This window comes from Bactrocera oleae, chromosome 4 (genome assembly GCF_042242935.1).
Source record: "Bactrocera oleae isolate idBacOlea1 chromosome 4, idBacOlea1, whole genome shotgun sequence".
Classification (NCBI taxonomy): domain Eukaryota; kingdom Metazoa; phylum Arthropoda; class Insecta; order Diptera; family Tephritidae; genus Bactrocera; species Bactrocera oleae.
Window position 1 is genome coordinate 69,507,725 of NC_091538.1, and position 16,949 is coordinate 69,524,673.

At 33.5% G+C, this 16,949-nt stretch overlaps 1 protein-coding gene across 1 annotated transcript; it reads left to right on the forward strand.

Annotated features, from left to right (window-relative positions):
* Positions 1 to 8,425: 8,425 nt before the first annotated feature.
* On the forward strand, positions 8,426 to 14,383 carry LOC106615362 (uncharacterized; the record flags this gene model as incomplete). The annotated part of the gene is made up of 3 exons (XM_036370232.2): positions 8,426 to 8,791; positions 11,570 to 11,643; positions 13,488 to 14,383. Coding segments are annotated over 3 exons (651 nt in total), but the record flags the coding sequence as incomplete, so codon positions are not given.
* Positions 14,384 to 16,949: the final 2,566 nt, after the last annotated feature.

Genomic DNA, 16,949 nt, shown 5'->3' on the forward strand with positions numbered 1-16,949 from the left:
TTGACGACAACTTTTGGCGATCTTGCCGATATATACATACATATATATTTTCAATTTGAGCAATCATTTGAAGAAGTTTTTCCCTTTCCCTTGATAATAACATCTGATCAGATTTGATCCGAACTGATCCATTTAAACTGCGCACACATACCGAATCGATAAAATGTTTCATCAGGGAGATGGCAGAGAATCTCAACGTCTATTATGGATCGATTCAACGACCAATTCGACTTGATTAATGTTTTTGGTATGAAACGTGTCAATGCTAGACTCGTACAAAAAGACATGAATCTTTTACAAAAACGACGTCGAATGGAGGTCGTAAAAGAGATGCTTCACAACGTAGCTGAGGAACCAACATTCATAAATCACATCATTAGTGGTGACGAGTCGGGGATTTGTGAATGTGACGTCGAACCTGCCAACTATCTAGCGAATGGCGCTCCATAAATGAGCCGAAACCGAAAAAACTAAATTCGTTGAGGTCACTGAACTGTAGGTTAATGGGGTCAAAAATTATACAATGGTATGTACCTTTTGTCTATATTACATACATATATCACAATTCCAAAGCGTCTCATTGGAGAGCGACCAGTTTTCTGATATTTTAGAGTTTCCTCTATTATATAATGCTTCTTCTATCTCATTATGTTAAATCGATGACTTTCGCACACATCTTCCTTCCTTTCTTCGATGTCATCGTCGCAGAGATGCATGGGAGTGTGATATGTATAAGCTTTCCACGATGATGACATATAAGTTTGATCGAAAAATACACGACTGAAATAACAAGTAAACATGGATGATGCTCATATTTTTACTTTTTAATTAGATTACATACTATAATTAATGATGTTTTCAAGAAGCTCAATTTAGAGCTTTGAAGACATATTTTCATTTTGGACGACAACTTCGAAAACGGAGAGACTACTTTTTAACCACGACTCAATCTCTCGAAAAACTAAAGAATATAAAGAACTGTCTCCGCTGATCCGAACCACATAACAATTCAAACTTTCTTATTTATATATTTTTCGTTTACGAAAACACAATTAAGCACCTCTGTGAGTCCCACAGCAATTCATAAAAGGTGCTCGTATAAACGGGAATTTCATCTACAGCGCGTTATCAGCAGTAAAGTATAGGAATAAAACAGAGACGCTAGCAGAAGCAGAGCATCAAAGCACTTCTCACATTCTAGCGCAATGAAGGCACTCATAACTCTCGTTGGACCCATCTGCTTTTTGAGCCTCTTACACCACTTTCACGTCGGTAATGCAACCTCAAGTGAGACGGCTGCACTGAGCCCGAAAAAAATGCAGTTTTCTATACAGAACGGAGAACCTCTCTCCGAGTTGAATCGACATAAACGCTTTCGGGTTTTCAGACGTTTCGTGTACGGCACATTGCCTACTACGCAGTAAGCGTTGCGATCACTGTAATAACGATGCTGTTTGCGAATTCTTCTAACTGGTAGAAAAGTTAGAAAGTAAACGATTTTTTAATTATAATCCAACTACTTTAAGTTATCGATGAATTAAGAATGATTTCTGAATAAATTTGTACATATTTTTATATACAGAAAAATTGAAGCGATACTGTAAATCTCTATTTTGTAACTATTTGGATCTTGAAAAGCGCAGTTATAAATACCAATCTCCATTTTTACTAGAAAACTCGGATAAAAATTTTGAAAACAATTTTCTGAATAAAATTGACTCAATCACGATTATATTACAAATTGTTATATCATCTAAAGAATATTGTTTCCAATATAACGAAATCCAGTCAAAACCCGACTCAAGCATATCTGTTACGCAATTAGACTACGTGTTATATATTTTTAATAAATTTAATCTTATCAGCTACTTGCTCCAAATGTTGCACATCGCCGCAATTAAGACCAATTACCTCTTCTCATTACCCCCATTTTTATACTTTCTTGTTGTTTGCCAAATCATTTATATACCCACTAATAATGATCCAAAGTAAGTATACTTTTTGTAAGTTCTCCGAAATTTGGTACCTCAAACAAACCTCTGAAAATAGTTCAAAAAAAATTACTAATGACCAAGAAGCCTTGCTCTTGACTGCTTTCAGCTGCAGACAAAGTTTTTGTGAATTACTTTCACTTCACTTAGCCTTTTTAGGCAGAAACATTGATAAACTTTAAATTGCACCCCTTCCGTTCGATGGACAGTGAAAATAATGTAAAGTTTATCAACTATGAATTGAACAAAAACAGAAAAGGAAAAGCGATGAGATGGTAGCACATAAATTAAATAATGGCTGGGATCATTAGCAAAAAGTTTTATTTGGAGCAACAACGTCGAGGAATACAATAATATAAAGAGAGTATTATAGCACGCAAAAGATATGGCTATATACTATATATGCATAGATCGGTACAAAAAACATCAATTTTATTTTATAATTCACACAGATATCCCTTTAAACAATATTCTGGTACGGTGGGCTAGCTATAAAGCCGATTTGTTTGGGTCCTCGATAAATTAATATTAGATATCATGCTACAGATATATACCATCTGATCAAATTTGACACGGACTGACACTTTCGCGTATTTTGATACACAGTTTTACTAAACCCTTCCAAATAGGTTTCTAAGCCAATACAAGCAAGCTAACGCTTAATCCATTTTCATACACTTGTTCTAAGGCTTAAGCCTCAGTCCCTGAAGCGAATTTTGGTTTTTTCTGCTCACTTTTGGAGGGCGGCAGCGACACAGTCCAGGCTTTGAATAGACTTGACAAGAGCTGTTCTCATTTTTATGTACGTAGATGTTGGTATAATTTAATTTGTAGTATATCAAAAGCACTTAATATAAATATAATATTTTTTTTTAATATTGTTTATAGGAGAACGTTGGGCTTCTTCCGGTTGTCTAAATCTCATAGAAAGGCTTTTAGGGACGCTACAATTTGGTTGGTAGTATTTGGTTGATCTGAAGTTATATCTAACCACTCTGGTTTCAGGCAATTAGATAGAGGTAGCACAGCTTATTACAGGCAAGCATATCAACAGAACCGGTTTTAGGGTGGTGTTTTTCACTACTTATTAAAAACTATTCAGTTAATTGAAGTTATAAGTTCTCCAAAAATTTTTGAAGTATGGTATAATAAATTATGTATATTTTTGATTTCTTTTAAGTAACTTCGAGTTCTTTGGAGTACTCAGTAATAATATTTTTATGTATAATACTCGCAAACTAATATAGATCCTTATGTGAATCAAGGCATGACAGCCTTCGATACAACATTATTATAAGTAATATATAATATTAACATATATATTAACATATTGCTATAATTTCATTAATATTTTTAACTTTTTCTATTGCTTATTTGTGCCACTTATGCTACATGATCATTAATATATGGATATTAATAACAGTATAAAAACGCAAAATACAAGCCAGACCTCAATCTCCAAAGCATAATAATAATTCAAAATCATATTACACATATTAAAAGAACTGGTTTTATGCCACACATTGCCTAGTTATGGCTTCGAGCAATTTATTTTCTGCACTATCAATAACCAGATACCAATAAAATCCTTTCACACAAGCAAACTTATGCTTTAATTGATTGCATGAGCGATAAAGTGGGGTACGGATCATCTGCACCATAAAAAGTCAGCTTGATATTTCTCCCAGTTTGAGTTTATTTTTTAATGATGTCAGTAAGCCACAAGCGAACGCAGCAATAAAAAATGCGTACTCGTAAAAACGCATGCGAAGCAGGAGTAAACCGTCGGCAGATGGATGGCACTAAGCCAAGGCGTGTCACCGTGGCGCCAACAACCCCCACCCAACGGCGATTGCTGAGCGCCAATGGCGGGAGTAGCAAAATGCCAACGGTCAAAGCAACATCCGTTCGAATAAAATATGCTGAATATTTGCAAAAGCTGGAAATGTAAAACAGTAACCAATAAATAAACACAACAACTCTTGCATCAAAAAAATAAACGATGTAATGGAAACAATAACGGCTGTTATACGAGAAAATCCCGTACACAAGCGCACTAACCAAAAGGATTTATGAAACCAAATTCGATATTTTCGATTTTTCTTCTTTGGTCCTCGACTTCACATGTAGTAAAATTTATGGCCAGGCAGCGAACTGGTCGACTGACTGATTGACTGACTGACTGCGGCCATGTCGCATGTTTTGCATCTTTGGTATAATATTTGATTTGGTTTTTTGGACGATGTATAATATGCATAACTTTAATAAACCGCCTTTTCTAAATAAGCCACACGCTTTTGCGAATCACAATAAACAGCAAACTAGTTTCGGATTGAAAACGGTAATCAGCATTGAGCAGCTGCAGCCGCATTTAGGCGCAATGACGCTGGTGCATGTGTGTGTGTGTATTGTATGCAGATTGCAGATTGCATTGCCGCATTTTTGTCATTTACCGATTATAGATTTTACAACGCTGCCCCATCCCCTCTTCGCATCGTTGAGTTGTTGTTGTTTAACGGTAATGTTGTGATTGCATTATTTTCCCAAGCTGAGTGATTATTTCTAGTGTTATGTAAGGCCACAAATGGCACTGGTGAAGCGGCAAACCAGTACCCGTGTCGTAAGAGTCGCAAGTGTCGTGATTGTCTTGCTTCTCATCGTTTCTTGGTTTCTTGTTTGGTCCGTCGGTGCACCTTTTGGTCACTGCATTAACGATTTATAAACCATTTCCGGTATGTCATACATCTCGCAGCCGGATGATGCAGGATGTGCTATCTTGCTTTTTGTTTGTATATTCTGTTTTTGGTTTTTGTTGTTTCGATGCATGTGTCACAAGGTGGCGCACGTGAGGAAGTCGCTAAAGCATATATAGACCAAATACGCTGAATTTATCGCGACTAATAGTGACAGCGGAATTGCAGTGAGATAACTTCATTTAGTTTTTGCTCGCTTCAAAAATTATATTTGAAACGTGATTTAATGCAGTATTTATTTGTGTTTACGTCATATTCGAAAGGCAATCTGTTTTCCGGTTTTTATGAGGGTGTCTTTAAGCTTTAAAAGTTTAATAACTGTAAAAATATAGTAGAGCCTCGAATAAATAAAAAAAAGTATTAGCAAAACGGCAAATAAATATTTCAGAGGAAAAGCCATGGATAGCTGAAACCCATTATTGGGTAAATTTGAACGTTAAAACAATGTTACATTGATTTACTACCTATATATTAGTGGCTTGTGATTTGTAGGCGTGTGATAAAAATGGCTCGAATCAAATAAAACTTCGCGAAAAATATTTAATAATACTGAAAAAAAAATTTTTCGTGTTATATTTGCATTCGTGCATTTTTTGCCAACCTTCCCGTGCTCGGCTTTGAATTGATAACTACAATTAGAACTCAACTACATAGTATTTATGGAGACTATGGTAATTCGTGGACCGAAAATTGATCCATTATTATTCGATCACTAAATTTTGCTAAAATATCTTACATACTGACCGATATATGCGGTATAAAGCCAACGGGAAGTTTTACATTGAAAAATTAGGTATATGGGGACTACGGCTAGTATTGACACACTTTTATTCATCATTATTATTGTTTTTAGCAACATGGCATATTATTACCAGAAAAAGAAGCTCTCTGAGTTTCATTAAGATAACTATATGATACAATGTCAACTAGAAGTTGGAAAATCTTTATGTTAGGTAGCGAGCTATGAGACCTAATTTAACATTTCTTTTGGCACCAGCACACATTATTATCAGCATCTCACATTATTAACCGATATTTTCGGCAAAAAATCAACGATAAGCACTTAGGTCACATATTCGGTATCGAGGGGATTTGACAAGTTATGATCCGATTTCGACAATTTTTAGATGCGAGTTTAATCCCGATATATACATTTGTTCTTGATTTGTGTTCTGTAAAGCGAAAGAGTCAGATGGAATTTGAAAGTGTGTATGGAATTTTAAAAGTGTGGTTGTGTAGAACCTATAAAAGCTAAATAATGAATACAACTTTTTATTATAATTAAAAATGTGTACAAGCTTTTATGCTTTCACTTACATTGGTTATTAAAACAATTACAACTCTTTACATCGACGTATTACTATTTTTAATGTATGTAAAATTTTTTAACTAAACACACATTCATTTTTATTTCCACTTTCTGTTAAATGTTTCACATGGTATTGAAGTATTTTTGTGGCAGTATTTTAACGCCAAAATAAAGTAGAGCTCCAAACTTCTATATCGTTACAAATTCGTAGAAAAGATTGATACGCAAACGAAACCTCTCCATACAAATGAAAATACTGTTAATAAATACTTCAAACATTCGATATATTTCACCTCAAAATACTTCATCAACTTTTTGACGACAATAATACCAAAAATATGTCGCTGAAAGTGGATTGAAAATGCCACTTCCTAAATATGCCACCCCCAGTTCGAGCCAGTGGCCCACTCATTATGCTATGGACATATCAAGTTTAGCAAAATAAAGCTTATGACCATATACTGTATGTATAACCATAAATTACATATGTATACAAATTATGCCATATATATATGTATGTATGTACATAGTGTTTACATGCGTAGATAGTAGCACAACTATTTTACATGCAGTTGCTCACCTGCTTTCAAAAGTTGTGTGATTTTTTGATGAACAGGAAGAAAACAATCAACTCTTCCCGAAGTGTAAAGCGCAGAAAGCGCGCAATTAATGTTATTATGATTATTGCATGTGTGTGCATGTGCTTTGTACATATAAGCTCTTATTATTGTTGCATCAATTTACTTCATTTTCCTCGTCTTCTGGAAAAATGTCCGTCAATTTATCAAATCTATATTAGAGAACGAGTTTTAAAACGAGCCGCACTAATGACTGTATTGAACCTGAAAATATTATCTAACTAATGTCAAAACGCTATTTTTGCACTCTTCAATCATTTTGCATATGTGTCTGATAATATAGATGTGTGCATGTCAACACAGTAATTTCCAGGAAATTATATACAGATGAGTTAGAGAAAAAGATTAAATTTTTTTATTATTTCTTTTAAATAATTAAATTTTAAATAATTAAAAGTATAATTTGAGTAAAAATATAAATAAAAAATTAAATAAAAACTTCTCTACATTTATATGGAGAGTTTCTTTTGCTTATTACTTTTCTTCAATGCGGTCGATTTTAACTCTGAAAATAATATTTTTAAATTCTCCTTATAATAAACATTTTTGAACTATATTTAATTTTTAAATCTAGTATTTGGCACTAAATAATATAAAACTCTTTATAATTATATGATCTGAATTGCAAAAAAAGTAAACAATAATTCAAATGTTAATCTAATTATTTTTATACCCTGAACAGGGTATATTAAGTTCGCCACGAAGTTTGCAACACCCAGAAGGAAACGTCGTATACCCTCTCAAATATATATATATAAATTATCAGCATGATGAGCTGAGTATGTCCGTCTGTATATACGCGAACTAGTCCCTCAGTTTTTAAGCTAACAATCTGAAATGACATTTTGCACCTGCCTTTTTCTCACTAAGAAGCTGCTCATTTGTCGGAACGGCCGTTATCGGACCACTATAGCATATAGCTGCCATACAAACTGAACAATCGGAATCAAGTGCTTGTATGGAAAACTTTTTTATTTGACGAGTTATATTCACGACATTAAATCGCACTCAAGTTCTTGTAAGGAGCCTTTGTATTTGTGAAGGGTATTATAGCAGCCGAAGTTAACGTTTTTTCTTATTTTAACACATTACTTGAAACACTGCTTTCACGTCACTAACTGTACTCATCATCCCAGCTATGAAACCTTTTTTTTTTTTGATAAAAATAATTTTCTTTCACTAAGAAATGTAGAAATCTTAGTTAAAGTATCAAAGAATTTTCATTAAATAAAAAATTCCAGTTAACATACACATAGACATTTTGGTATACCGTTTTTTGAACACTAAAGTCATAAGAGCAATAACAATCAAAATATCAGGAGTATTGAATTTCTATTGAATAACGGAACTGAAATCCACACAAATTAATTAACTCTTTCCCAACTTCTACCAAGTAAATATTTATATTGCACTTGTTGAGAAAAAGTTTCACGGTGCAGTGACGTCGAAACAAGCCCCCAGCAGAAAATTAGGTAATCTGGTAGACAGCATTTGCGATTACTTGTCCGACAGCTCGAACATAAACACCTGCGCCCAAACGCTTGCAACGTCACATAAACACACAAATAAACATACAGTAGCACTTGTTGCTTGTATTTGTGGCAGAGACAAAAGTGAAAATGAAAACATTTCGACAACTTTTCTCTGCTGCGCGTTAACTTTAAGATTTTCATATTTAAAGCGACAAGCAGCTACAACCTTGTGGCAATAACGTTTGAGCCGCGTTGCAAGTAACAATACACTATTGCATCAATAAGAAAATCGAAGCTGCTACACAAAAACACCGTAATCACTGTCTGCTTTAGCCAAATCGCCAAACCGCCAGCCGCCAAAGCGGACAATCAACACCGAATAGGCAAGCATTGTCACGCGCCTGACAGCGTGCAACATATCAATCAGTTAGACAATCAGTACGAGGAGGCAAAGGCAAGCAAGTTCAGTGGCTTGATACACGCCTTTTCAATTCGCAATTCGTCACATTTGTTCCGGCGTTTATTCGCCTATCTAGTTGCTGTTATCAAAGTTGTTGTTATTGTTTTAGTGTTTGCTATTGTTGTAGTCATCGGCGGTGCCGGCATCATGTTGCTGCATTCGAACGGTGTAAGTGTTGCCTTGTTGCCTTTGTTGTTATTGTGTGAACTAATTTGTTGTTATTGTGCGACAAACTTGTTGCAAATGAAAGTGTGTGTATGTGAGTATGCGTCACAGCAAGCAATCAACTAAAACGCCACGGGTGTAATGATCGAACAATAAGAAAGAAGAAAAGATAGCAAAACAATAGAAAATCATAACAGCAATCAGCAGCGTAAATTACGGGACACTAATTCGTGACGTTGATGCCGACTGCAGATCGGAAAGTGTAAAGAAAAACCACTTGCGAACATACTTAGAGCTTGTTGTTGTTATCTAGCTGTAATAGCTTGTGCACGCACACACTCACATGCAGTATGTGGAAGTGCAAGATAATTGAGTAAGAAAAGAAAAAATGCGAACACAATGCGCATGCAAAATCGCAATTTCAGGCATTGTTGACCACGATCTCGAAAAAAGTGCAAATGGTGCAAACAGTGCAAATGTGATTGCCCGCAGCAATTGCCTGGAAAATATGATCGGCGGAAGTGATTCAATGGTTTCGAATTATATAAACAGATGTGTGCCTGACGGTGCTATTATTATTGTTTGTTGTTAAGTGATGCAATTCGAATGTATACTTAGTTATAAATGGATTTGAACAACAGTAAATTGGGCTGATAACATAACTTCGCAAGAGTTTAAAGATAAATATATATTCTTATCAAAATTTGATTTTAACTTCGATTCATTATATTGATTGATATTTTTTCTGCTAAAATACATGTCAGCTCCAAAATAGACATCGGTTTCAGTAATTTCTTTCCAACGTGTATTATCTTAAGGTCTGTGAACAGATAAAAATCACTGTTCACGAGCAAATTTTTCAAATATTCATAAGAAGAGAGAGATGCAGCATTTCCTTTTGATGTCTTTAGAGTGCTAGCTTTTGCAATTTACCTATTTTTACCGCCATCAAAATTAGTATACAATGAAATGGGTAAATTAAGTTGGCAACAAAGTTTAAAACTCTCAGAAGGAATCGTCGGACACCATATAAAATAGCTGAGCTAATTTGATTTAGCAATGCCCTTGTGTCGGCCCGTTTAGCCAATCGAACTCTGAATACACTATTGCCATTACAAATATCGAAATTTTAAGAAAACAGCAGCGAAACTTGTTTTCTATCTGAATATGTATGTATAGAAATTCACAAAAGTTTCTCAAAACAACTTTTATAGACTTGCATAGCCATAGAACTAGTTTAATAAAGAACTGTTAAAAAGAACTGACTGCATTAAAAATTTAAAGTTAAAAAAATATGGATTGAACAACAATAGGCATTATGTGAATTCACAATAGTAATATATTTAATTTTTTATCCTTTATTGAAATCGATATACCTCGAAATTGCTTAAAATGTTTTTTCGCCCGTACATTTGCATCTGTAGTTGCAAACTATTAAAACTTAAAAAATTAAACGATATTTAATTTGCAATTTCTATATTAACTGGTATAATCATATTTAAATTAAAATAAAGTAATAACTCAATTGCAAATCAGTTTTTTTGGCATATACTTAATTGAAAATTTTTAAAAATATTGATTTATCATAATTGAATAGTATATGACTGAAAATAATTAAATTAATAAAAACGTATTTCACTCATTAAAGAATGCAGTCAATGCGATAAAAACTGCCGTAAGTTGTGGCGTATACGCAACATATTCACTCTGGCGTATGAGTAACATAATAAATATTGCCTGTGCTTCTGTACGAGAATAGGTATAGCTTACTGAATACCATAAATGTTGACATACCAATTTTATATTTTAGAACAACTTTAATAAAATACTCTGATGTAATATTTAAACTAATTATATTTATTTTGAATTTTATGATTTTGCTCCAAAAATATGTCCATTTTTACTCTTTGCTTTGCTAATTAAATTTGAACGAAGTTGACGAGATGTTCTCGAATTCTTTTTAATATTAAGATTTGAGAAATTTTCTTGTATACTTTAGTACCGTACCATAAAAGATTAGGTAAACAAGTAAATTCTTGTAGTGTAGTTATTTTAATTTGTTGGCTATTTAATGATATAACCCATAAAAACGTAATCATGAAAATTGTTACATATAGGAACCAATTTTGAAAACTATAATATGTATTTAGGCATTGTTATTAATTTTAAATCATATAAATTTACTACTATGGAACTCTAAAATATGCAAACCACTGAAAACCCAATTATGTAATTACGCCTCTTCAGCAGAAATTTAAATTATGCAAACGATAAAATATTAAGTAGACATAAAGCTGAAAAGCAGAAAGGAAAATGAAATTTGCCTGGTATTTGCAAGATTTATGACATATTTGCAAAGGATACACTTAAGGAATATGCATGGCACAAAAGCTGACAGCTGCACAAAAGCAAAAGGCAATGCAAGCCAATGCAAAGACGCCAGCATAAATTGCTGTCACATAAACATTAATATTATGTGTGGATATGTATGTGTTATGCATATCAAATCAAGTATCTTGTTATGTTTGAGAAAGTTGATGAAAAGTATACCTCTTACTAAACACACACACACACACACACAGATGCACTGGTCGTTTTAAATCCACAACACAATTCACAATTGTTGACATAATGACATATTTTCCAATCCCATTTAATTTTATTCTCACACATTTCATTTCATTGTACTCCCGCATAATTTTCTATAAATTTTACATTTTATTTTACTTTCTTTATTTACATATTTGCATAAATATGTTTGGCTTGTGTGTTTGTGTGCAGTTGCTTTCACTTTTCGTCATCATTGTGATGTTGTTTGCGCTCTCTGACGGATATCCTTCCAAGGAGAAATTAAAGTAAGTGTATTAGCTGAAATGTAAGTAGTTGTATTAGGTAAGTAGGTGAAATTTTCGTAAATATAAATATATGTTTATAAACACATTTATAATAGTAATAATAAGTGTCCCGATAGTAAATGGTATAAGAAAGTTTACTGAAGAAATAGGTCCATAAGGAACCTAGTCCATAATACGAACTTTGTGTTCCGTTGGCAAAGGGGTTACCATTGAAAATTAATATACTTTTGCGAGTTTAAAAATTATTTTATTTTCACATTTATTCCTGCCTTAGCTATACCCATGTTCTAAACCGACTATATCAAAGTAAAAATAGTAGAATTTTAATATTTTATTCATGACCATGTTGTTGTTTTCTCTTAATTTATAGCCTACTTTTAGAATGGCCAGTAAAATAAATCTTTAAAGGGCACACCTAGTGTGTCAGCATAAAAAAACGACGATTTTTGGGACTTGAAAAAAACCTACTATATCAATTGTTTTAAATTTTAAAGGGTATATTTAGAAATATTTTAAGTATACAGAGTAAGATTTTTAAAGATAAAATAAAATAATTTCAAGTTAGACGCGATCTCTGACAGCGCTAACAAAACCGAATCCTCCACTGCGGCAATGATTCTGGCCTCGTTCGTGTGTGAAACCTAAAACAGAAATCTCTACTAAAAGATACTGGTCGTGCAATGACAAACAACTATGGTCGAAAAAATAAAAAATTCTCAAAATTTTTTTTCAAAAGTTTGAATTTTACCTAAAATTTTAGTCATTTTTGAACTGGCAAAATTCTATTTTTAATCAAATAAAAAAAGCTGGTAGGTCATTGAATGGAGAACTACATACAAAACATGAAGAAACGTGTTTAAAAATATACTGATAAAGCTTATTGAACTGAGCGGTTACATTTTAGAAGGTTATAATTCAAAAACTATTTGAGAGGTGAATTTAAAAATTGTTTATGAAAGATTGGTAGGTAAGAGTGTCTGTTAGACGACGCACCTACGCCTGTGATATTTTGTAAGGTAGAACCTATCGAAATATGAAAAAACTATATATTTTTAATTGCACATTAAAGGCTAAAATACTGTAATGGAAACTCAAGAGTGCCTAGGAATAACCAACTTTATGGAGCGAAAATAGGAAAAAAATCTTTACACATAAATTTTATTTCTTTATTCAAATGTTTCCTTTAGAAAAAAATGCACGTCAAGTCAATACAATGGAGGTTTCTAACTACAAGTATTATACATTTATGAAGCAGAAGTATGCTATTCTATGTATAACAACTGAAGATATTATCTATATTGCTATCTTTGGGGGAACCTTATCGTGTAACCCGAAAAATTATAAAATGGACTTCAAATAAATTATAAAATGGACTTCAAATATCCGAAATCATCAATAATTCAGAGTTACCGAATATTCAAAGCAATTTTTGTAAAAATTTCTAAAAGAAACGAGATCAATTTATTTATCACTGATTAATCAACCAACAGACGGCGCAAATATGGTAGGCTCTCTCCTACTTAAACAACGCCCAGAGATCTGCCGAATGATAGAAGCAGTATTTTATGCAAATAACAATTCAGTTTTAATTCGACTTTGAATTGCCCATCGGGAATTTGTTATTTATTATGTGCAAGACATTCTAATTATAAAGATTGTTATAGCTACATACATAACATACACTTCTATATATACCAATAGATTTATGTGTATACTATGCAATATTTATTTACCGCCATAGCCAAGTTGTAAAATGTAAATATTTACCGTCAAGCTGACGTTTTTTAGATTATTTTCTCACTACCTTAACAACTCTCCTTTCCGATTCTATTTTCTCTCTATAGGATTCGCATACATGTGCCCGTGAAACATCACACACACGTACACACCAAAACCGTCATAAAGAAAGTGCCGCTGCCAATACCGGTGCCGGTAAAAGAACACGAACCCGTCAAAGAGCATCATCACCATCATTATGAGAAAGAGGCGGAGGAAGACTTTGAAGGTTATGATTATCCGAAGAGAAAGCGACAAGTACGGCATCCTTTCGTTTGAGAATGAAGTGAGACGAATGGAGAAGGTACAAAGAATGACAACAAATCAAAAGGCGACAAGGAGGATAAGCTTGAGGAGAAGGCTTACGTTGAAGATAGCTTGGAAGAAATATATACAGCAAAAAGGCAGTGGTCAAATGTGGTCCACAAATAAGCATTGAATTCCAAAACAAATAACTTGTACTAATATGTTGAATTTTTTATACACTGACATTCGAAATCTAAATTGTAAATTTGTTAACATTCGCATATGCTACGGACAGTCTGCCACAACACATACTCACACACACACCCGCACAATGTACCCAAATGTTTGCATTAATCTGCGGATAATGTGCGCAGATTTATTTAGTCGTGATAAGATTTAAATTATAGTTTAGAGTAGACAGTCGAGGCGAAAGCGCACACTAAATCCAAAGGACGAAGAAAGTATAACCAAAGCTGTGAATGGATGAGCGAGACACGACGGGTGAAACGGTGAAAAGACGAGCGCACATAGATTTATCTTCATATCCGTTGGAATTTCGCCCGGATAGACATCTATGTAATATATAATTCGCACACGTCTTCACACACACACGCACACACATAGCATAGTTATTATTTGCTTAGTATATAACTTAGCATGTAGACTTGTGTTACGGCAAAAGCTCGTAAATATATGCATATTAAAAATTTTATCAGTATATGTGTGTATGTGCATCTGTAGTGTTCAAAGTGGAATTTCTGTTGTTTAGATTGAAAAAGCGAGATTAAATTAATTTTCTTTGGGTTCAATTACGTTATTGTATTCCCTCTTTGCATCTATTTAGCTTAGTGTCTTGTTATTTTCTTTTTTATTCACTCACTAGTTTTTTATTACATAAACAAATGTTAGAACACAAGAAAACAACTTGTTCTACTAAGGTGATTTGGAAATTTCACATTTCGACGCATAAAAAATGTGTGAAAATAAAAGTATACGCAGCGCATGATAAGTACAAATGTACGTGGATTTTATTGTAGCAATGAACACCTTAGAATAAATATCTATTATCTGCAATTAGGGTACGCCAACTTTTTCGAAACTATTAGTTTTAAACTTCTAAATTTAGAAAAAGCTAGAAACAGTTCATGGAAAAGTTAAATCATTAAGTTAATGTATAAAATTACAAAATGTCACGTTTTAGCACGTTTTCTGTCAGAAGTTTGGAAAAGGTTGCCACATGTTTGAAATTTTTAGAACTAACTAAATCAAAAATAAGAAAGTCATCTTACCTTCGTATAGACCACCATAATGTAGACAAATGCCACAATTTAAGTGTTACATCGTAATTTCATATTACAAATTTTGTTGTAAATTTCCAAGCTAACAAAGTATTCTTAAAAGATCCCATCAACGTATAAGACACGTGTTTTAGCTGTTTCATTTTCTTATCTGTACATTAAGTCATTCCTCGTTTACGATCTCATTTACGATCGTTCGAGTGATACTTTAAACGCCCATAAAATAATTGCACAATAAATCAGATAAATGTTAAATGCTCTATGTCATATGTTCTTTTAACGAGTACTTTATTGCAACATGTAATTGCATATTACAGTTATAAATTTTATACTAGCACCTTTACAAGAAGATTTAGAGAGGCATCAGATAAATGCTTATAAGGCAACGAAGTAACGTCAAATAAAATTGAAAATATTTGTAGTGTTATATTGCATGCCACCTGAGTTAAAGGCAAGGCTGCCACTTAGTAACTCCTTAATTCATCGCTCAATGCATCATATAGGTATACATATACATATGTAGATATAAAAGGTGTAGTAAACTCTTATTCTCGTAGAAACTCTCGTCCTTGTTGAAAAAAACCTGGGACACTCGATTTTTGTAAGCTTCTCTTGAGTCGAATCATTCGCCAAATACTGAAACTGAAAGTAATCACTTGGCTCGAGTTCCGGACTATAAGGTGGATGCATAAGAACCTTCCAGCTAAGCTCCCGGAGCTTCTGGCGAGCCACTAACTCTGTATGTGGCCTGGTGTTGTCTTAGCGAAGCATTGTTCATCTCTCAATGGCCAAAGCTGGCCACTTCTGGGCGACTGTTTCTTTCATACGGTTCAATTGTTGACTGTACAGGTCCGAAGTAAGAGTTTGGCCGTAAGGGAGCAGCTCACAGTAGTTGATTCCCTGCCAATCTCACAAAACACACAGCAAACCCTTTCTGACAAGCCAATCCTGGCTGGCCACCGTTTGTGTCGGTGCACCGCGTTTTAACCACAACGGCTTTCACTTGATGTTGTCATAAGGGAGCCACTTTTCACCACCAGTAACCATCCACTTCAGAAATTGATAATTTTTTTCGATTCAACAGCGATTCGCAGATGGAAGTCGTTGACGGCTGCTCCAGCAATATTGTATCGAGAGATGAAATAACTGTCAGAGAAATGTTTTTAATACAAAATTTTATCCTTTAAACGCCATATAGCGTGATCCGAACGTCATTATATAGAATACTGAAGCCATTTCTTGAAAAATAATGGATTTCGTTTTACTTGAGCTACATATATATCAAATAATATGTATGTATGTGTATATATATATATGTATACATATTCATCAACATGGTTGCTAGTTTAGAACCATCTAGAATTTTGTCATAAATAGCTTATGGTTGGGGTAGAGTTTCGTATAATTATACGAAAGCTTCCGAGGTAGCTCTTAAAGCGTCTAATATTTTGTTTCGCCTAATATTTTGTTATTTTTACTGTTTAATTTCTTCGATAGGGTCAAATCTATGTACGATTATACTTTATATGAATGCCCAACCGAATACTTTCTAAGCTTTTCTTTAAACGTCTTAATTTATACACACATTTACAAAAATTAGTGATATATTCCTTATTTTGACAGGTAGCCACTTTATTTTAAATTATGTTTAAATTAAAGATCTGATTGAAACCTCCTCGGAAGTATTAAGAAATACTATTTTTTGTTATATAGGTACTTCTAAATTGTTTTTTCGATCCATGGCAACTCTATTCCAAAATATGTCTAAATTAGAGACTCAAACCCTACAAAGTCCCTGCTTCGTTTTAAAATTTGAATTTCGTTTTACTGGAAACACTCTACAACTTAACCTAACTTGTTTCGAAAGCACCCTTTTTGAAAGAGTCTAGATATACTTGTATTGTTATTACCACAGCTACTTTATGCAGGCTGGATTATTCCGGCAGTACTCGTGCACGCTTCTAAATATCCATTTTAATAGTATTC